We start from the raw sequence: 21,742 nt of genomic DNA on the forward strand, positions 1-21,742 counted from the left end.
CCAACCTCTGTTCTAGTTTAATGCATATCTTTTCAGGCTTCCAACTGACTAGAAATGTGTGTGTATGTTGTGTATGGGGGAACGGGGGCAGTGGAGAAACAAAAATGTTTTTGCATTTTTGAGAATAACTCATCTTTGCCTAAAAACATGCCTTTTACATTTTTTAAAATATCAAAATTTTGCTTGACTGTTTAGCAGTTAAATTCTCCATTAGGGATGTAGAGAATTTTTTTAAACACTTTTGATTTTTATCAAATAATCAAAATGGAAATGGGAAGTAGCCAGTAGATTATCTGTAAACCTAAACAAAACAAACAAAGCAAAAGCTTACAAAAGACAAGAAACTCTTGCAAAATGAGGTAAGATCCTGAAGAAGCTATTTCTACCATCTAACTCCTGTTTGATTCCCAAATGGTTAACTTTGGATTATAAAGTAACATACCTCCAAGTAACAACTCTGAAGGACACAAGGGGGTGGTAGAAGTGAAACACTGCTCTCATTTATTTAATAGCACCTTGTAAATAATCACCAATGCATCAGATCTCTATTGCTAAAAATAGCAGTTATGGGGCTGGAAGGTTTTCATTATAAGGACAAGTAAACTTTGGAATGGACGCATAGCAAAGAATTATTTTCTATTATACAGAAGACTTATCTCCTATTTATTTACAAAAAAATAGGCTCAACTTGTCTGATAGGTTCTGGGACTTCATGTGAAATTACAGAGACGGAAAAAAAAATTTAATGGGGGAGGGAGGAGTGCCGAAAACCAGATCCAAGTGCTTGATACTTTGTTTTTTTCCAGTGCCCCTCCCATTTGTCACTTTCATCTCTCTCCCTTTCAGATTCATTCCATACCCTTTTCATTATATGTTGATCTTCTTGTCCCTCTTCTCTCATCTCCCCAGTTCCTCCTCCCTCATTCGTTTTTTAGCTCTTAGAAATCTCACTTTCTTTTTGCTCTTCCTCTGTGGTATCTACTAAAACCTTAGAGAAGTGATGTATTTTCTGAAACTTCTGTGGGTTTCTAAGTGACGCTGAGCATGCTCAGTCGCTAGGGCAGGTTTTGTCGCCAGCAGCTGCCCTGATTCGACCTCTCCAAAAATAGACATTTAACTCTCTGAACTGTTTAAGGATGTAATTCGTTTTGCTCTCTCTTCATTTTCAAGGTTCAAAGGAAAGCAGCGAGGATTCCAGGGGTCCCGTCGCCCCTACAGCCAATGAGGGGCCTGAGAGGGAGGAGCTTGGGGCTGCTTGGTGCAGCTTGAGCTTCTGAGGGAATCATCCCCAGCAGACGCAGTGGAGTCTGTGCTGTGCTGCATCTCACAGAACAAAATCTTAAAAAATAAAAACAAAAAACAGAAGAGGAGAAACGCTGCAGAGTATGGAACGCTGTAGAACTTTCTGAAACATTTGCTTGGGATTCCCGGGGAGCATGATCTTTTAAAACCAATTCTTTCTGAAGCCGGTTTGGGTAACTGGGAAAATGATACATATGCTAAATGCAGCAGCTGATCGAGTGAAATGGACCAGATCGAGGACTGCTAAAAGGGCTGCCTGCGTGGTGGCTGCAGCCTATGCTCTGAAAACCCTCTGTCCCATCATTGGCAAGCGTTTAAAGCAATCTGGCCACTGGAAGAAAAAAGAAGCTTACCCGGCTGCAGAGAACAGAGAAATACTGCATTGCACCGAGGCCACTTGTAAAAAACCTTCGCCTGGAGTGAATGCAGATTTTTTCAAACAGCTACTAGAACTTCGGAAAATTCTCTTCCCAAAACTTGTGACCACTGAGACAGGATGGCTCTGCCTCCACTCAGTAGCTCTAATCTCAAGAACCTTTCTGTCTATCTATGTAGCTGGTTTAGATGGAAAAATCGTGAAAAGCATTGTGGAAAAGAAGCCTCGGACTTTCATCATCAAATTAATCAAGTGGCTTATGATAGCCATCCCTGCCACCTTTGTCAACAGTGCAATAAGGTACCTAGAGGGCAAATTGGCCTTGGCCTTCAGAACTCGCCTAGTCGACCATGCCTATGAAACCTATTTTACAAATCAGACTTATTATAAGGTGATCAATATGGATGGGAGGCTGGCAAACCCTGACCAGTCTCTTACTGAGGATATTATGATGTTCTCTCAGTCTGTGGCTCACTTGTATTCCAATCTGACCAAACCTATTTTAGATGTAATCCTGACTTCCTATACGCTCATCAGGACTGCTACATCCAGAGGAGCAAGCCCAATTGGGCCCACCCTTTTAGCAGGGCTTGTGGTATATGCCACTGCTAAAGTGTTAAAAGCCTGCTCTCCCAAATTTGGTAAATTGGTGGCTGAAGAAGCTCATAGGAAAGGCTATTTGCGGTATGTGCACTCCAGAATTATAGCCAATGTTGAAGAAATTGCCTTCTACAGAGGACATAAGGTAAGAAAGAAATTAAGGTGACGGGTGAAATGTGAGACTGTTCAAGCTGCCACTGCAGTGCTAGATACCATCTGTTGTACTGTTGATGGACCCACTTCTTTAGGGTTTTAGATTCTTATGACATTCAAACCTGTATTAAAATATATGCTTCATTACCCTTTTTAATCACAAGCTGTTAAAGAATTATATGTAGAGTGCAAACTTTTCTAAAGTTTCATGAAAATAACATTTTCAGCATTCTAAAAAAGTCTACTTAGTCTCAGTTATCCAAATATGCTCAGAATTATCTCTAAAGCATTTTCTTAAAACTGAAATCCTAAGTAGATGGTCCTAGAACATTGAAGAAAATATATGTTTAGAAACTAAGTAAACATACTTCCACTGAGATGGAAAATTTAGGATGGCATTGTTTGTTTGTTTGTTTTTCAAGAGAAAAAAAAAGTGCTTTCATATGAAAGACAGGTGTGACAATTTTGCATGCCTGGTCCATGATGGAGTTCCTCAGTTCTAAGAAGTGCAGGAGAGTGGCTTACAAATGGCATTTCCATTACTCTTAATGTTCAGTACCATATTTTGACACAAATTAGAAAAGGTAGTGAAATGAAATTTTGTCTAGCTTAGAGGGAAAAGCTAAGATTAGAGATGAAGGGGAAAAAAGGAGTTCCAGAATGTTATTTTTAAATATTAAAGATTTTCAACATTAAACAGGTCCCTTAAATAGTTAACCTGATTACATAAACTTGCAGTACATTAAAGACTTTTTAAGGTGATGCATCTGAAATCGTAATACAAATGACTTGGCAAATGAAATAGTAAGTTATTCTAAAGTTGAAATGGTATTATAATTACGAAGCAGAATTATTTAATTTTGAAACATCATCAATAACAACAAAAAAAGAAATTTTATAGCAGTACCAATCTGAAGAAGAAAATTTAAAGCAAATTTAGGACTTCTATTCCCACTTGAAAATTGGCTTAATATGTTGCAGTAATCATATTTATGTCATTCTTGAATCACTGAGCTCAGTGATATAAATTATAGCATGTTGTAGGCTTCTTGCATTTAAGACAAAACCTAGTAAATTGAGTTAGTTCAAAAGTGGAGTCTAATTACACATATACATGTCATGTGTTTATTTTCAGATATTTTTGCTGTAATCAAAAAGGATAAGGTTCTGTTTATTCATGTCTTACGGAATATCATTTAATTTTAACATCTTATACATATAAATTTGAAAACATAAGTATAAATCACTTGTATATATTTATATTTAACATATTTACTGAATATCAGACATTTAAAAAATAATACAGGTGTGATTACAACTAAATAATGACTAATTCTGACATTAATCTGTATTTATTGATTGTTAGAATCACAGATAATAGTATACTAAGTAAAACAAAATAATATGTAATTATCTTTAAAGAAAGTCCTCAAGCATAAGTTATTTATTTTTATAGTTCATACTAGGTTAATTCTTATCTCTTTTTCTCTCCATAGGTAGAAATGAAGCAACTCCAGAAAAGTTACAAAGCTTTAGCAAATCAGATGAACCTCATTTTATCCAAACGTTTGTGGTACATCATGATAGAGCAGTTCTTGATGAAGTATGTTTGGAGCAGCAGTGGACTAATTATGGTGGCTCTACCTATTATCACTGCAACTGGCTTTGCAGATGGTGGTAATGGCATTTATGCTTAATATTAAATATATGTTTCTGATTATTTCTCTTTAAGGTGTCACTGCTGGAGTTATGTCAGTGAATTGTGTAGCCATCATTCTATAGTCCTTAATGGTCAGAAACAATGGCAGACTTTGCAACATCCAGTAATAAGACCAGCAGTATGAAAGAAGTGACTCAAAAGACCTTTCCAGTTCTGTGATATTTCAGAAATCTCTGATGTAGTGTTTTTGGGAGTTGATCGTGAGCAATTTTAATTATACTGCCTAATATAGAATGATTCTCTAGTTTACAGTTCAACTCAACACAAATTAATACCTTCAAAAAGAGTATAATAGAAAGTCTCCCCATGTGTTGTAAATTTCAGTTCTGCACATAGCATGCATTTAGTCTATAAATATTCTATAACTAGATCTGCCCTGATTTGTGATTTGAATAGTTGGTTGACTACATTAGACAACTAATAATACTGTTTCAGGGAGAGCTTCATGCCATGGAACAAGGTCTCCTCTACTTGTAGGTAATATAGAAAACCTCCTATTTGGTGGTATTGTGGGGATAGGGGTTGTAAAGTTGCAGGTGTCTAATTCTATCCTATCACTGTCCCAGTGGGTTTTTTAATCAACATTTTTCATCCTTTGGAACAACTAAGAAAGATAGAGACAAGGAGGACAATATTAAAATGTTATGTAATACTTGAGATGGGAGTTTGGGTCTTAATTGGCAGGACAGAGGGGGATTAATTAAAGCAGCAGCATTTTCCTGTCTTTTTCCGAAGTAAAATATTCCCCCTCCTCTTTAAAAACCACTTGACCAAAATTGGTCTTAATGTTGAAGGAGCTAGACAAAAACATGGGCTTTGTGGTGAGACAGAGCTTTGCTCAACTCTGCTTTCCCTCTTTCTGTTTGTGTCCTTTTAGTCAAGTTAATTAAACTGTGTAAACCTCAGTTTCCTCATCTGTAAAATGAGAATCAGAAAGGCTACTTCAGAGTGGGGTGGTGAGGATTTGGTAGAATAATGTTATCAAGAGCATGTATCAAGAACATTGACATGGTGACAATTATTGCCTAGAAAACAAAAGGCAACACTAAGAAAAATGTAACAGAATTCACACTATTTTACAGTTATTTTTGGTGTAGAATTAAGTATTAATAGTTATTTGTTTGAAGTCATCCAATAAAAAGTAAAAAATTACCATATGCTTTAATATTTAAAACAGTGCTTTAATGCTTTACCAATTCTCACAAAAACACCTGTCAAATTTGAGTCATTCTTAACCTAAAATTGTTCATTTTGGTAAAGTAGGATTTGTCAATCCCTTGTGGTAAGTGCTATACGTATACCAAATGTACTCTGCAACTCAACTGTCTAATAGTGTATTTAGACCACTAGGAAAACTGAATTTTATCTGTTTATTTAATGTTTTCAAAATTCGTTTTAATCATTTTAAAAAGCTTCTATTGAAAAAGGCATTGTTAGTATTTTTAGATTTAATCCTTTCATAATGAAATAAAATAAATTCCTTTTTCAAAAGGGTATTAGAGAAAAAAAGACAAAAATATATGGTCTTAAGATTAGTTTTACTAAGAAATTTAACAAAATTGTCAGATATTCATAGTGAATATCTATCCATCAGTTTATGGATATTTTAAAAGTTTCATGTATAATGTATATTAGAAACTACCCCAATGACAAAATTATGGTGTTGTTCTGTTAGTCTTTGGAAGAACTGGTCTTATTAGAAAACCCTGGAGTATTCAACATAGAACAGAGAAAATGCAGGTATTAATAGTGACAAATTAACCCCACAGAGACCAGTAAGAAGTAAACAATGTATGCAAACAATCTAACAATCTTCTGTAGGTGATGTAATAAGATATTTAAAAATAAATCCTACAAATCTTGAAAATACAATAGTAAATTAAAGAAACAGCATTAAAATTTTAGATTGAAATTGTGCTAATAATCACATTGATGCAAGTGAAACAAAATAATTCTTAAAGCTTCTTTTCAAAAGAAAATTTTATAAAAAGAAAAGCAATATAAGAATTTCATAGAAGAATAAAATGAATTCATATGATAATATTAAGAGAGTATGCTTCAATATCTTCTGTAATTTCTAAGGTTACTGTGTGTATGCTTATAATGTTCGTATGTATGTATTTATGAAATATATTTGACTTATGATGACATACCACATGAAAACATTAAGTTATTTTACTCAGACAAAATAATTGATTTTTTTTTAGATAATGATATTATCTTTGAGGCTTTAGGTCTTGTAATTAAATACTATCTATCCTAATCTAGTCTTCAATCTTAATTTATGCTTACGCCCTGAGTTGTCTCTTACATTAGAGATAAATTAAGCGCATGATAGTACATATTTTAATGCAAAAATAGATGGAAAGAAATGGATGAGTAAGAGAGGGATGGCAAAGAGAAAAGGGAGAAAAAGCAGAAAAGAGGAAAGAAAGAGAAGAGTAAAGGAAGAAACAGGCCACTGTTCAAATCTTGACTCTGCTAGTTAATAGTTATCCATCCTTAAGAAATTTACAGAAACTTTATATGCCTCAGTTTTCTTTTAACTATAGGAATAATAGTATATATTTTACAGAATTGTTATGAAATTATAAATAATGTATTTAATGTGCCTTGAAACAGTCCATGGCAAATAGTAAGAATTTAGGTGGAAGCAACGGTTAATATTTATTACATTCTTACTATGTGGGCTCTGGTATCAGATTGCCTGGGTTCAAATGCTGGCTCTTTTGCTTACTGGGCTGTGACTTTGGACAAATCATTTAACCTTTTTGTACTTCAGTTTCCTCATTTCCAAGATGGGGGAAATTATAGCAGGCTTGTTATGAAGATTAAGGAAGATCCCATGTGTAAAATTTAGAGCAATGCCTGCATCATAGGAAATGCTCAATAGATGTTTGCTGGCCTGATTATTGTTAAAAGAGCAAGGCATTTGAAAGTGATTAGGAAGTTGGAGGTAAAGATGCAAATAGGAGGAATAGCCTACATAAATTATTTGAGAGGAGGAAAGAAAAATAGTTCTGTAGTAGATTGGTTACACCATCTAGCTACAACTTTAAGTAAAATCTGTGGTAAGGACAGGATTATATTTATATTCAAGTTCACATTACAAAACTGCATATGGTATCATGTCATTTTCACGTCAGAAGAGGAGCTTACAGGTGATCTAGTCTGGAGCCCCAGGTCTGCCTAAGGTCACACAAGTGGTTAGTGGAAGCACTAAGGATAGAAGACATTATGTAATTCCTTGTGCATTGCTTTTTTTCCCTTCACTATGCTGCCTCTATATTAGCTGTATTGGAACTTATTCTATAAGGGACTTAACTTATTTGAGACCAAGTAATCATGGGAGCAAATGGTTGAAAAAGGTATTGAAATGGTTAATTTTGTATCATCTCTATTATCTTTATAGAGGACATTACCCCTTTATTTGCTTCATATTAAGAGAAAGGCTGAAATTATGTGAAGAAAATAGTTACTTGGGAGCTGTAATCTCAGTTGTTTAATGTTATAGGCCACTTCCACTTTTCTTCTCTTTATATCAAGAGCAGTTCTGGGCAAGGCCAGGGAAAGCTACTTATAGGTCTCTCCCGCCAGACCTTATTACAGACACCTAACGAGTAGGAAAGAGAGCAGCTAAGCCACTGGCACTGCCAGTGTTGGTAATCTGCTAGTGTGAGGTGGCACATCAGAAGTAGCAACTGAGAGATACTGTTCTTAGGAATAGAACTATATTCTACCCATCACCCTAGTAACATGGGTGATGTTTATATTCTCAAAATGTACCTGCAACAAGATTAGATCCATAGCTCCTGCTGCATTAGTATGTCTCATATTCCAATGTCAAATTATTCAAATAAAATGTTATATTATAGGTCAGTTTAGATATGATTACTCTCCTGTCGACCAATAACAGTAATTATCAATATATATCAAAGACATACTTTTAGCTGTAAGTAGCTATGCATATATGTAGTTATGATTTTTAAAGTATAACACATATGTGAACAAGACACAATCATTAGTGTACCACTCAACCAATTGTCACCAAGTTAAGACATATACATAATCACAACTCAGAAGAAATAGAACCTTACCTTCATCCCAGAAGCCTCCATACCCCTTCCCAGTCCTATCCTCATCATTAGCCCCCCACCCCAACTCCACTTACTCCTGCCCTTGCCATGCCACAGCGAAGATAATTATTTTACTGACCATTCATTAATATTTGCTGGTTTTTGAATCTTCTATAAATAGTATCGTATAGTACGCATGAGCATTCTAGTCGCTCCACATCTTTGTCAATGTTTGACGTCAGTCTTTTTCGTTTAGGCATTTTTCATCTTAGACATATGGTGGGTGTATAGTGGTACTTTACTGTGGTCTTAGTTTTCATTTCTTTGATGGCTAATGAGATTAAGCACTTTTTATTCATTTATTGGCCATTTGGATAGCTGTTCTTATGAAGTGCTGATAATTTTTTTGATTAATTTTAAATTAGCTTATCTGTTTTTTTCTAATTGATTTGTGAGAGCTGTTATGTATTCTGTAATAAGTCTTTTGTCAGACACAGACACACAAAATCTCAAATATCTTTTCCCACTTGATTCTTCCTTTTTCAGTCTCTTAACAGTGTCCAAGAGAAGTTATCATTTTAATATAGTTCAATTTATCAATCATTTTCTTTGTGGTTAATGGTTTTATGTCCTGTTTAAGAAACATTTGTCTAACCCAAGGTCATAAAGATACTCTCCAATTTTATCTTTTAGAAATTTATTGATTTTTCATTTCACATTGATATCATCAATCTATTTAGAGTTGATATTTATATGTGGTATGAAGTAGAGTAAGGCTATAGTTTTTGCTGAGATTTGTCAAGATGACAAAGGTAACATGTAAATGAAATTAAATAAACTCAGATTATAAAAGCAAAGGATAAAAGTACAAAAGAATAGCCCACTTTTTTTAACTTTTAAAAATAAATAGACTTAAACCTGAGTTATAAAATTCTTTCTCATCTTTTCAGTGAAATAGCAACAGATGTGACTATGTTGCAATACATACTTATTATTAGCAGTGATGAAAAGTAGCAGTAAAATGAGCAGATATGTTAACTATTAAATCCTTAAATGTGGAACTTTTGAAAAAATATTTTAAATATTTGGTGAGGAAAATGAAATGTGTTTACCTAAGATACAAAATAGGCGAGTGCTTTAGGTCATGAATTTATATCTCTGACACTAAGGAATCTTGCCTTGTCATAGAAGTTATTTGCTAATGTGTGCATGACAAAATACTCTTGCACTGTTCTCAAACTACCTGCCAAAGAAAAACCAGTAGAATAAGTCAAATGAAGTCTTTCCAGAGCTATTTGTAATTTTGTTACAAATTCATAATTTTAAAAGCATGGAGAAAGCCCAGTAGATAATAATCTGCCAAAGCAACATAGAAATTACCATGCCATACAGAACACCAGTCCATCTGTGCTAGTGTTATTTCTTTTTTTAGATTTTATTTTACTTATTTATTTTTATACAGCAGGTTCTTATTAGTTATCTGTTTTCTACATATTAGTGTATATATGTCAATCCCAATCTCCGAATTCATCCCACCACAACCCCTGGGCTTTCCCCCCATGGTGCCCATACGTTTGTTCTCTACACCTGTGTCTCTATTTCTTCCTTGCAAACCGGTTCGTCTGTACTATTTTTCTAGATTCCACATACATACATTAATAGACGATATTTGTTTTTCTCTTTTTGACTTGCTTCACTGTGTATGACAGTCTCTAGGTTCATCCATGTCTCTACAAATGACCCATTTTCGTTCCTTTTGTGGCTGAGTAATATTCCATTGTATATGTGTACCACATCTTCTTTATTCATTCAACTATCAATGGGCCTTTAGGTTGCTTCCATGACCTGGCTATTGTAAAGAGTGCTGCAATGAACACTGGGGTGCATGTGTCTTTTTGAATTATGGTTTTTTCTGGGTATATGCCCAGTAGTGGGATTGCTGGATCGTATGGTAGTTCTAGTTTTAGTTTTTTAAGGAACCTCCATACTGTTCTCCACAGTGGCTGTATCAATTTACATTCCCACCAACAGTGCAAGCGGGTTCCCTTTTCTCAACACCCTCTCCAGCATTTATCGTTTGTAGATTTTTTGATGATGGTCATTCTAACCAGTGTGAGGTGATACCTCGTTGTAGTTTTGATTTGCATTTCTCTAATAATTAGTGATGTTGAGCAGCTTTTCATGTGCCTCTTGGCCATCTGTATGTCTTCTTTAGAGAAATGTCTACTTAGGTCTTCTGCCCACTTTTTGATTGGGTTGTTTCTCTTTTTAATATTGAGCTGCATGAGCTGTTTATATATTTTGGAGATTAATCCTTTGTCCATTGATTTGTTTGCAAATATATTCTCCCATTCTGAGGGTTGTCTTTTTGTCTTGTTTATAGTTTCCTTTGCTTTGCAAAAGCTTTTAAGTTTCAGTAGGTCTCATTTGTTTATTTTGGGGTTTTTTCCGTTACTCTACGAGGTGGGTCAAAAAAGATCTTGCTGTGATTTATGTCATAGAGTGTTCTGCCTATGTTTTCCTCTAAGAGTTTTATAGTGTCTGGCCTTACATTTGGGTGTTTAATCCATTTTGACTTTATTTCTGTGTATGGTGTTAGGAAGTGTTCTAGTTTCATTCTTTTACATGTAGCTGTCCAGTTTTCCCAGCACCACTTATTAAAGAGACAGTCTTTTCTCCATTGTATGTCCTTGCCTCCTTTGTCATAGATTAGTTGACCATATGTGCGTGGGTTTATCTCTGGGCTTTCTATCCTTTTCAATTGATCTATATTTCTGTTTTTGTGCCAGTATCATACTGTCTTGATTACTGTAGCTTTGTAGTATAGTCTGAAGTCAGGGAGCCTGATTCCTCCAGCTCTGTTTTTCTTTCTGAAGATTGCTTTCACTATTGGGGATCTTTTGTGTTTCCATACAAATTGTGAAATTTTTTGTTCTAGTTCTGTGAAAAATGCCACTGGTAATTTGATAGGGATTGCATTGAATCTGTAGGTTGCTTTGGGTAGTATAGTCATTTTCACAATATTGAGTCTTCCAGTCCAAGAACATGGTATATCTCTCCATCTGCTTGTGTCATCTTTTTTTTTTTAACACCTTTATTAGAGTATAATTGCTTTACAATGGTGTGTTAGTTTCTGCTTTATAACACAGTGAATCAGCTATACATATACATATATCCCCATATCTCCTCCCTCTTGTGTCTACCTCCCACCCTCCCTATCCCACCCCTGTAGGTGGTCACAAAGCACCGAACTGATCTCCCTGTGCTATGCAGCTGCTTCCCACTAGCTATTTTACATTTGGTAGTGTATATATGTCCACTTTGATTTGTTTCATCAGTGTCTTATAGTTTTCTGAGTACAGGTCTTTACCTCCTTAGGTAGGTTTATTCCCAGGTATTTTATTCTTTTTGTTGCAATGGTGAATGGGATTGTTTCCTTAATTTCTCTTTCTGATCTTTCGTTGTTAGTGTATAAGAATGCAAGAGATTTCTGTGTGTTAATTTTGTATCCTGAAAATTTACCAAATTTATTGATTAGCTCTAGTAGTTTTCTGGTGGCATCTTTAGGATTCTCTATGTATAGTATCATGTCATCTGCAAACAGTGACAGTTTTACTTCTTCTTTTCCAATTTGTATTTCTTTTATTTCTTTTTCTTCTATGATTGCTGTGGCTAGGACTTCCAAAACTATGTTGAATAATAGTGGACATCCTTGTCTTTTTCCAGATCTTAGTGGAAATGCTTTCAGTTTTTCACCATTGAGAATGATGTTTGCTCTGGGTTTGTCATATACGGCCTTTATTATGTTGAGGTAGGTTCCCTCTCAGCCCACTTTCTGTAGAGTTTTTATCATAAATGGGTGTTGAATTATGTCAAAAGCATTTTCTGCATCTATTGAAATGATCATATGGTGTTTATTCTTCAGTTTGTTAATATGGTGTATCACATTGATTGATTTGTGTATATTTAAGAATCCTTGCATTCCTGGGATAAATCCCACTTGATCATGGTGTATGATCCTTTTAATGTGTTTTTATATTCTGTTTGATAGTATTTTGTTGAGGAGTTTTGCATCTATATTCATCAGTGATATTGGTCTGTAATTTTCCTTTTTTGTAGTATCTCTGTCTGGTTTTGGTATCAGGGTGATGGTAGCCTCATAGAATGAGTTTGGGAGTGTTCCTTCCTCTGCAATTTTTGGAAGAGTTTGAGAAGCATGGGTGTTAGCTATTCTCTAAAAGTTTGATAGAATTCACATTTGAAGCCACCTGGTCCTGGACTTTTGTTTGCTGGAAGATTTGTAATCATAGTTTCAATTTCATTACTTGTGATTGGTCTGTTCATATTTTCTATTTCTTCCTCGTTCAGTCTTGGAAGGTTATACCTTTCTAAGAACTTGTCCGTTTCTTCCAGGTTGTCCATTTTATTGGCATAGAGTTGCTTGTAGTAGTCTCTTACGATGCTTTGTATTTCTGTGGTGTCCATTGTAACTTCTCCTTTTTCATTTCTAATTTTATTGATTTGAGTCCTCTCCCTCTTTTTCTTGATGAGTCTGGCTAAAGATTTATCAAGTGTGTTTATCTTCTCAAAGAACCAGCTTTTAGTTTTATTGATCTTTGCTATTGTTTTCTTTGTTTCTATTTCATTTATTTCCGATCTGATCTTTATGATTTCTTTCCTTCTGCTAACTTTGGGTTTTGTTTGTTCTTTCTCTAGTTCCTTAGGTGTAAAGTTAGATTGTTTATTTGAGATTGTTCTTGTTTCCCGAGGTAGGCTTGTATTGCTATAAACTTCCCTCTTAGGACTGCTTTTGCTGCATCCCATAGGTTTTGGATCGTTGTATTTCTGTTGTAATTTGTCTCTAGGTAGTTTTTGATTTCCTCTTTGATTTCTTCAGTGATCTCTTGGTCATTTAGTAACATATGGTTTGGCCTCCTTGTGTTTGTGTTTTTTACGTTTTTTTCCCTGTAATTCATTTCTAATCTCATAGCATTGTGGTCAGAAAAGATGCTTGATATGATTTCAAATTTCTTAGATTTACCAAGGCTTGATTTGTGACCCAAAGTGTGATCTATCCTTGAGAATGTTCTGTCTGCACTTGAGAAGAAAGTGTAATCTGCTGTTTTTGGATGGAATGTCCTATAAATATCAATTAAAGCTATCTGGTCTATTGTGTCATTTAAAGCTTCTGTTTCCTTATTTATTTTCATTTTGGATGATCTGTCCTTTGGTGTAAGTAAGGTGTTAAAGTCCCCCACTATTACTGTGTTACTGTTGATTTCCTCTGTTATAGCCATTAGCATTTGCCTTATGTATTGAAGTGCTCCTGTTTTGGGTGCATATATATTTATAATTGTTTTATCTTCTTCTTGGATTGATCCCTTGATCATTATGTAGTGTCCTTCCTTGTCTCTTGTAACACTCTTTATTTTAAAGTCTATTTTATCTGATATGAGCATAGGTACTCCAACTTTCTTTTGATTACTATTTGCATGGAATATCTTTTTCCATCCCCTCACTTTCCATCTGTATGTATCCCTAGGTCTGAAGTCGGTCTCTTGTAGACAGCATATATATGGGTCTTGTTTTTGTATCCATTCAGTGAGCCTGTGTCTTTTGGTTGGAACTTTAATCCATTCTCATTTAAGGTAATTATCAATATGTATGTTCCTATTATCATTTTCTTAATTATTTTGGGTGTGTTTTTGTAGGTCCTTTTCTTCTCTCGTGTTTTCTGCTTAGAGAAGTTTCTTTAGCATTTGTTGTAGAGCTGGTTTGGTTGTACTGAATTCTCTTAGCTTTTGCTTGTCTGTAAAGCTTTTGCTTTCTCCGTCAAATCTGAATGAGATCCTTGCCAGGTAGAGTAGTCTTGGTTGTAGGTGCTTCCCTTTCATTACTTTAAATACATCATGCTACTCCCTTCTGGTTTGTAGAGTTTCTGCTGAGAAATCAGCTGTTAACCTTATGGGAGTTCCCTTGTATGTTAGTTGTCATTTTTCCCTTGTAGCTTTTAATAATTTTTCTTTGTCTTTAATTTTTTTCAATTTGGTGACTATGTGTTCAGCGTTTTTCTCCTTGGGGTTTTCCTGACTGAGACTGTCTGTGCTTCCTGGACTCGGGTGGCTATTTCCTTTCCCATGTTAGGGAAGTTTTCAACTATAATCTCTTCAAATATTTTCTCAGGTCCTTTCTCTCTCTCTTCTCCTTCTGGGACCCCTATAATGCGACTGTTGTTGCGTTTAATGTTGTCCCAGAGGTCTCTTAGGTTGTCTTCATTTCTTTTCGTTCTTTTTTTCTTTTTTCTGTTCCGTGGCAGTTAATTCCAGCATTCTGTCTTCCAGGTCACTTATCCGTTCTTCTGCCTCAGTTATTCTGCTATTGATTCCTTCTAGTGTATTTTTCATTTCAGTTATTGTACTATTCATCTCTGTTTGTTTGTTCTTTAGTTCTTCTAGGTGTTTGTTCTTTAATTCTTGTAGGTCTTTGTTAAACATTTCTTGTATCTTCTCGATCTTTGCCTCCATTCTTTTTCCGAGGTCCTGGATCATCTTCACTGTCATTATTCTGAATTCTTTTTCTGGTAGGTTGCCTATCTCCACTTCATTTAGTTGTTTTTCTGGGGTTTTATCTTGTTCCTTCATCTGGTACATAGTCCTCTGCCTTTTCATTTTGTTTGTCTTTCTGTGAATGTGGTTTTTGTTTCACAAGCTGCAGTATTGTAGTTCTTCTTGCTTCTGATCAGTGTTATTTCTTCTTAACAGAGGCTATCAGTGAAAGCTATTATTCAAACCCCTTTTAACCCAAATTCATAAAATCCCATAATTATTTTAGACCATCAGCCAGATTCTCTGAGCCAAAACTATTCTTAGCACTTTAACTGATACAGCAATCACTATTTTGGTAGCTTGCTGAGAATCCTTTGTTAATTTTTTGTGGCTATCTAAATTTTTCACACATTTAAATGTGTTTAAGAATATCTACATTCTGTTCCCAGCCTATTTAGCCATTCAGGTCTTTCTCTCATCACTTATACTAACACTCAAAGCCTTTCTTTTTTCATTCTTCAAGGAAACAGACTAACTTCAAGGGAACTAAAGATAGTTCTCTGGAGCAGTACTTAACTCTCGAGCTAGGAGGTCCCCATGAACTCATGGTTTTTCTGATACTCGAGTAAAATCAGTGCTTAATACCAACCCATACTGTAACTTGACCAGGTTATTATTCAATTGGCATTGCTTGAAATTTCCCTTCTTTGAGACATTGCTTATGCTGTACTTGTGATCTTTTAAAACTGTATGCAGTCTTCAAGGCCTCACTCTCAGTCTACTCCTCCATGAAGCATTTCTTGTCTCTTGCAGCAAGAAATTATTTTTGCATCCTTCAAATGTGTCATATTAACTCTCCTCATAGGCTGCCCTGCATTGTTATTTTGGAACTTGTCTTCTTTCTCCTATCAAACTGTAAGCTTCCTAAAGAAAGAATCTGAAAATTACATTTAATCCTTGCATATCCTGTAACACCTTGCCTAATTTCTTGTAAATCCTGCTGTTCAGTAAATATCTGCTGAGTGAATTTTACCTTATATTATGCATGGATCCCTTTCAAACTCAGCTGAGCTGTCTATGAGCAAGTAAAGGTGAAAGTATCCGGTAGTTATAGCAGGGCACATGTTAAATATTTGCATGTCATGGAGAAAAAAAAAACCCTTTTCACTGAGATAAATCCAAGCAAAATAAATAGCAAAGTGGGCCTATGGCTATTTATATTATTCTAATTTCTTCATTAATTTGCAGCTTTCAATTTAGAATTTTGGTGATAGTCCATAGAAATACCGGATAGAGAATCAAATTGATGCCAAGATTAAAGTAATGACCTGGAGAGAATAATTTTGAAGAATAATACTAAATGGAGTAGATATGCAATAATAACAATAACACTTAGAGAAAATAATAACACCTAACATTTAAGAGCAATTATTATAAACCATGGATTAGGCTAACACTTTGTTTGTATTTCCCCACTAAATCTCACAACAACCCTCTGAGATAGAATTGTTTGAGATAGTACTATTATTTCCCTCATTTACACATGAGAAAATAGCTTGGAGAAGATTAGTGGCTTGCCCTACTAACCTTACTACTTGCCAATAAGTGGTAGAGTCTGGACTCTAACCTAGTCTGACTTCTGGCTCTTAACCATAATTCTGCATTGACAATAATTTAGGATATTTATCTATCTATCCATCCATCCATTCAATACACATTAAGGAGTACTGTGTTCTAGACACTCTGGTGAGTACTAGGAATAATGAATAAAATACAGTCTTGCCCCTTAAAGAACTTATAGTCCACTGGAAAAGCCAGACAAGGGTTTCCAGGGAAACCTATACTAAAGAGCTAACTCTTTAAGAAAGAGCTTGGCAAAAAAGAAAGTATATTAAGGTCAGAAAATATTATATATGCAAATACCAGAGAATAAGCAGAATATTGCATGGTTGGGGTGTTGCTAAACTGTAGGGTGAAAGTTGAAACAGGTAGACAGAGCTAGTATGAGGGTCAGCTACTTTGCATTTCTATTAAAGAAATCACACTAGAAATATTTGCTTAGATTCTAGTTAATGGTATTTTATTGACTGAATCAGTAGTATTTTATTACCTAGCTCTAATAAGGGCAGGACGTTGACTTTGGTAAGGGTTGAAAGAATGCTAAATGAAAATAGTCTTTAATTCCTATAGATTTAATTCTTCTAACTCTCCTTCTAGAAAAATAATAAGACAAAGGAAGATTTAAATAAAATCTGGTACAAACACTATTTTTTAAATAATTCATTAATTCCTAGGAAATTGCTGATACTAATGAAAAGTTTTCATACGGTTGTTTTAGTCACAGCCTCATAGTACAAAACAAAACATTTAGTTACTTAAAAAATTCAACAGTTTTGTAATTTGCTTTTAGATCTAGAGGATGATCGAAAGCAAGCTATGGTTAGTGAGCGGACAGAAGCGTTTACCACTGCTCGAAATTTATTGGCCTCTGGAGCTGATGCTATTGAAAGGATTATGTCTTCATACAAAGAGGTACTTGCATTTCTTGTTATCAATTTGATTAAAATAAGATATATGAAAATCACCCAAAAATGTAAATTACCACATATGTTTATTATTTTGGAAACATCTTTTCTCTACCAAAAATTGCTAAGAGTATAATCAAGATAAAGGACAACAACTCCCAAGTCTATTGCTGCTAATACCTTTCAATTTTTATACTCTCAATTGTCAACTCCTTTTTCTGTCTATAGTATGACATATTTGCTCTTAAATTTTACTAAAAGGCCCTTTGGTATGGATTTTGGAGCCAGAGTGCCTAAATTTAAATTCTTGCTCCAGTATTTACAAATTATATGAACTTGACCTGTTTGTGTCTGTTTCTTGATCTGTAAAATGAGGATAATGAGAGTGATGACTTTGTTGAGTTGTTGTGATAGTAAGCACTTTAATAAGTGTTAGCCAATAATATTACTTATATACCTTGCAAACTTTTACTTATACTTCAGGACAAGTCAAGCCTTACCAACCACGTATAAAAAACCATCTTGTGATTCCACTTTCTTTCTGACTTCCCTGCAGAGTCTGGGTCTTCCTTCTCTGTGTTCATAGTACATCTGGTGCTTTACCACATTATAATTGTCTATCTTTTGCATAAGACCCTGAGTGGAAAGCAGGAACTATCTTATTCATCTTTACATTCCTAATATCTATTTTAATGCTTGGAATATTGTATATGGTCAGTAAATATTTGCTGAGAGAATGGTAATAAGACCTACAGATAGCACAGGGTTAATATTAAAAATCACTTTATTCAATTCAGATATTAAATAATATTCCCATGGACAGTCATTCTCACTATTAATTACTCTCGTGGCTTTTGCATCAATATAAATTGCCAGAGCATCATTATAAATTTAGCTACCTATTAAATTATCCTTGAATAAATTATATTAAATAGTTGCAAAGTTTGTGATTTGCTGACAAAACTTTTCAATCTCATTTAACAACTGATTTATTGAATTGGTTTTTTTTTAAAAAGGTAAAACCAGTTGTTTAGGGCCACAAAGCAAGACAACTCAATTAAAACTTTTTTTTCAAATATTAATTTTGATAATCTGGAGACACAGTTTTGGGGATAGCTTTTTCAGCTAATAAATTACTTATTATTAAAATTAAATGAGAAATCAAAGTTTTATATATCTCACATTCAAACACTTTGCTATCTAAGTCACAGAGAGAATATCAGTTCTTTTTTCTAGATTGTCTCCAACACAAGAAATGATTGCATTTTGTTTTATTTTGCCTGTATGTGCATTGAATCATAGAACTTTCACTTCTAAAGAATCTTATTACTCCTGTGAAAGCACGTGAAAGCATCATGGATTCTCCACTAGCTCTAGAGGGAACAAGGTTTCTTTTTAGACAAACCCCCTTGTCTTATATCCCAAAGTAATTTGTCCACAGTCACATTCTCTTTTTTTTTTTTTTTTTGACACTCTTTGCCCATTCATCCCTGCATCCTGGTCTACTAACTCAATGCCCCCTGCCTTTCTTTAATTGACCTCCACATTTGTTTCAGATTTTTTTAATGCAACTATATTTACTTACGTTTCTTTTAGATCCATATTTTGTTAATCCTTAGTTCTGTTTTCCTCTACTTGGGAACTCAAGAGATTCTTCTAGATAACATTTTAGAAATTATCCTATATAATAGCTATAACATTAATATATAGAAATGAAATACTAATCTAATTATAGACCTCTCACACAGTAGAGACATGTGGTAGAAGGCTTTTAACAATAATACCTGCTCATTCACTGTTTAAGTTTTGCACACACAAAAATCTTACACAATGTTGGTAATGTATTAGTCCATAGTTTATTGTTTAAGAGACATTTATTAGTGACATGCCTTGCTTATTGATACCAATTTCCTACTAAACAGTTCTGTAAGAGAATGGTTTTTGTTGCTTCCTTTTCACTGAGAAAGATGGTCTTGACAGGACATGAGTCATCTTTCAGATGAGTCACCTTGATAACAAGGTGTTCTTTTAATAGAAAAGCAGCAGAGATTCAACCTAAATTGGACAACTGGCAGAATAGGAGCAAGATACCACTCTATTGAGCCTTTTGAACTAAAGCAGAGATTTATCTCATCTTATAATCTCATCTAGAAAAAAAGTCACATTTAATATTTTTCTTTGGGCATATAAATCATGTTTGGCTTGAAAAGAAACTGAATTTTATGGGATTTGGACTGAAAAGGATTTAAAGCTTTTCACTGAGCTCACGCCCAATATTGGTATCCACTAGCAGGGGTATTTTCTCTGGCCAAACTTAGGAATTGTGACAATCAGTTTGACTCAGAAATGTCATTTCATAATAAGAAAAATATGCATTTTTCTTCTATTTAAAATCTTCTATTTTTAATTGAAAAAAGATATCAAAATAAAGAATCATTATTTCACTGAATGGATTTAAGCTTTTCACAAAACTTCTAATTTCTGGAAATCAAATTTTCATGCAAACAGGGGCCAAATCAGAAAATTGTTTGAAAGATTTTTAAGTCTCACTAATATTCTGAAGTCTTTACATTTCACTTTGAACCCTGACTTGAATGAATAATTTTTATGTGTTTTTTTAATTCCAATCAAACTTAAGCTGTCGACTTGCTATGCTGCTTTCTTGGTAAGTTTTTTAGTGTTACTGGTTTTAGTTATCAGATGTACTATCTACTTTTCAGGTATAATAAAATAGGATCTTTAACATTAAATCAAGAAGCTTATATGATTGCATATTTGTTTAAAAGTCTGTCTCGAGTATACTATTTTTTCTCCCTATGTTGGTTTTAGATAACTGAATTAGCAGGCTATACTGCTCGAGTATACAACATGTTTTGGGTCTTTGATGAAGTAAAAAGAGGCATTTATAAGAGAACTGCTGTCTTGCAAGAGTCTGAAAACCATAGCAAGAGTGGAGCTAACGTAGAATTACCCCTCAGTGAGACACTGGAAATCGAAGGTATTAAACTCATATGTTTTTATATTTTTTCTATATTTAAATGTTTATCAACAGAACCAAAGTTTTTTAGAAGATAGCTTTGAACAGATGTAAGGAACCAACATTTAGTTGTTTAAACAGTTATTCCTAAAGTCAGTGCTGCATTTTGAGGAGTAGTGACTAATATTACCATAAAAAATATTATGCTACTTTTATTTAGGACAAAATGTCTAGAATTATTTTTAGAAACTGCACATATGGCAGAATGAATTGTTTGCGTTTAAAATTCAAATAACAGAATTAGAGCTAATGTCATATTGTTCTCCATAATTCTATCATTTGGTTTGGTTATTATAGTTTTAAAAATTATAGTTCTATGTCTTAATTTCCTTTTTGCAACTGTGTTTTTTTTTATATAGGAAAGTTTAATTTAGAGAAATAAGTAGTTATAAACAGTGTGGCTGGGTTATACCAGATAGAGTTTAGCTTTGCTCTCATTATGATATTAACATCATATTATAGTAAAATAATATTTCTGAGAAAGATTTTCCAAATAGATATGCCAAAATGTGCAAATTTACATTAGACTTTGCTTTAGATATAGATATCTATATTTACATTTATTTCTATGATTCATTAATGTGAATTATCTTTATAGTGAATTTACCTGTTATGCTACATTATACTTTAAGTTATTTAATTAGCAATAACACATGATAGCTTTTGAAACTTAAACTCTTCCTTAACTTATAGGAAAAGTTATTGATGTGGATTATGGAATTATTTGTGAAAATGTTCCCATAATTACACCAACGGGAGAAGTGGTGGCTTCCAAGCTAAACTTCAAAGTAAGATGATATTCAAGAATCTTCTGATTGTTGCCAACACAATAATACAAAACAACTCAGAATTCATGTACCTTATATTAAATACTTGGAGGAGCATATGGAAAGGAGGGGAAATCAAGAAAGGTATGCATAGAGGCTCAATTACAGATGCAGTTACTTCCTCAGAAAGCAGAGAGAAAGAAAAATTTGATTTCTACTGCTTTATGGCCTGGTTGAAAATCAAAATTAGAGTACACTGAGAGCCTATACAAAGTAACTTTTGGGAACAATAGGAAATTTCTTCAGAAATTAATATCTGGAAATACATTTTATTTTTTTTCCTTATAGGAGTTACTCAAAAAATACAAGCCTATATTGTTATATATTTACTAAAATATGAGAGAAGAGGTCATCAGCAAGTTTACATTCTCTAAATTTAATTTATATTTTCAATAATCACATCTTCTATTAGGAAAAAATGATCAGAAGATTCATGAATTGGAATTTAGCTTTTAATTCTGTTGAGAATAATAGTTATTTGTTATTTAATACTCTGTCTTGATTACAAAAACTAAGGTAAAAAAATAGCTAATAAATCTGAGACCCTGATTTAAAGTATTGTAAAATTCAAACACACATTT

At 33.9% G+C, this 21,742-nt stretch overlaps 1 protein-coding gene across 4 annotated transcripts in view; it reads left to right on the forward strand.

The window, feature by feature from the left end:
• Positions 1-1,487: 1,487 nt before the first annotated feature.
• ABCD2 (ATP binding cassette subfamily D member 2) overlaps positions 1,488-21,742 on the forward strand; it is an 80,866-nt gene continuing 60,611 nt past the window's right edge. For 2 of the 4 annotated variants that reach the window (XM_061205399.1, XM_061205400.1), the window contains exons 1-5: positions 1,488-2,423; positions 3,928-4,108; positions 17,189-17,304; positions 20,127-20,295; positions 21,028-21,122. In XM_061205399.1, the coding sequence (XP_061061382.1) occupies positions 1,488-2,423; positions 3,928-4,108; positions 17,189-17,304; positions 20,127-20,295; positions 21,028-21,122 (1,497 nt within the window). Of the gene's footprint in view, positions 2,424-3,927; positions 4,109-17,182; positions 17,305-20,126; positions 20,296-21,027; positions 21,123-21,742 lie in introns of all 4 variants that reach the window. The other 2 variants (XM_061205398.1, XM_061205401.1) reach the window with 2 other exon arrangements.

This window comes from Eubalaena glacialis, chromosome 11 (genome assembly GCF_028564815.1).
Source record: "Eubalaena glacialis isolate mEubGla1 chromosome 11, mEubGla1.1.hap2.+ XY, whole genome shotgun sequence".
Classification (NCBI taxonomy): Eukaryota; Metazoa; Chordata; class Mammalia; order Artiodactyla; family Balaenidae; genus Eubalaena; species Eubalaena glacialis.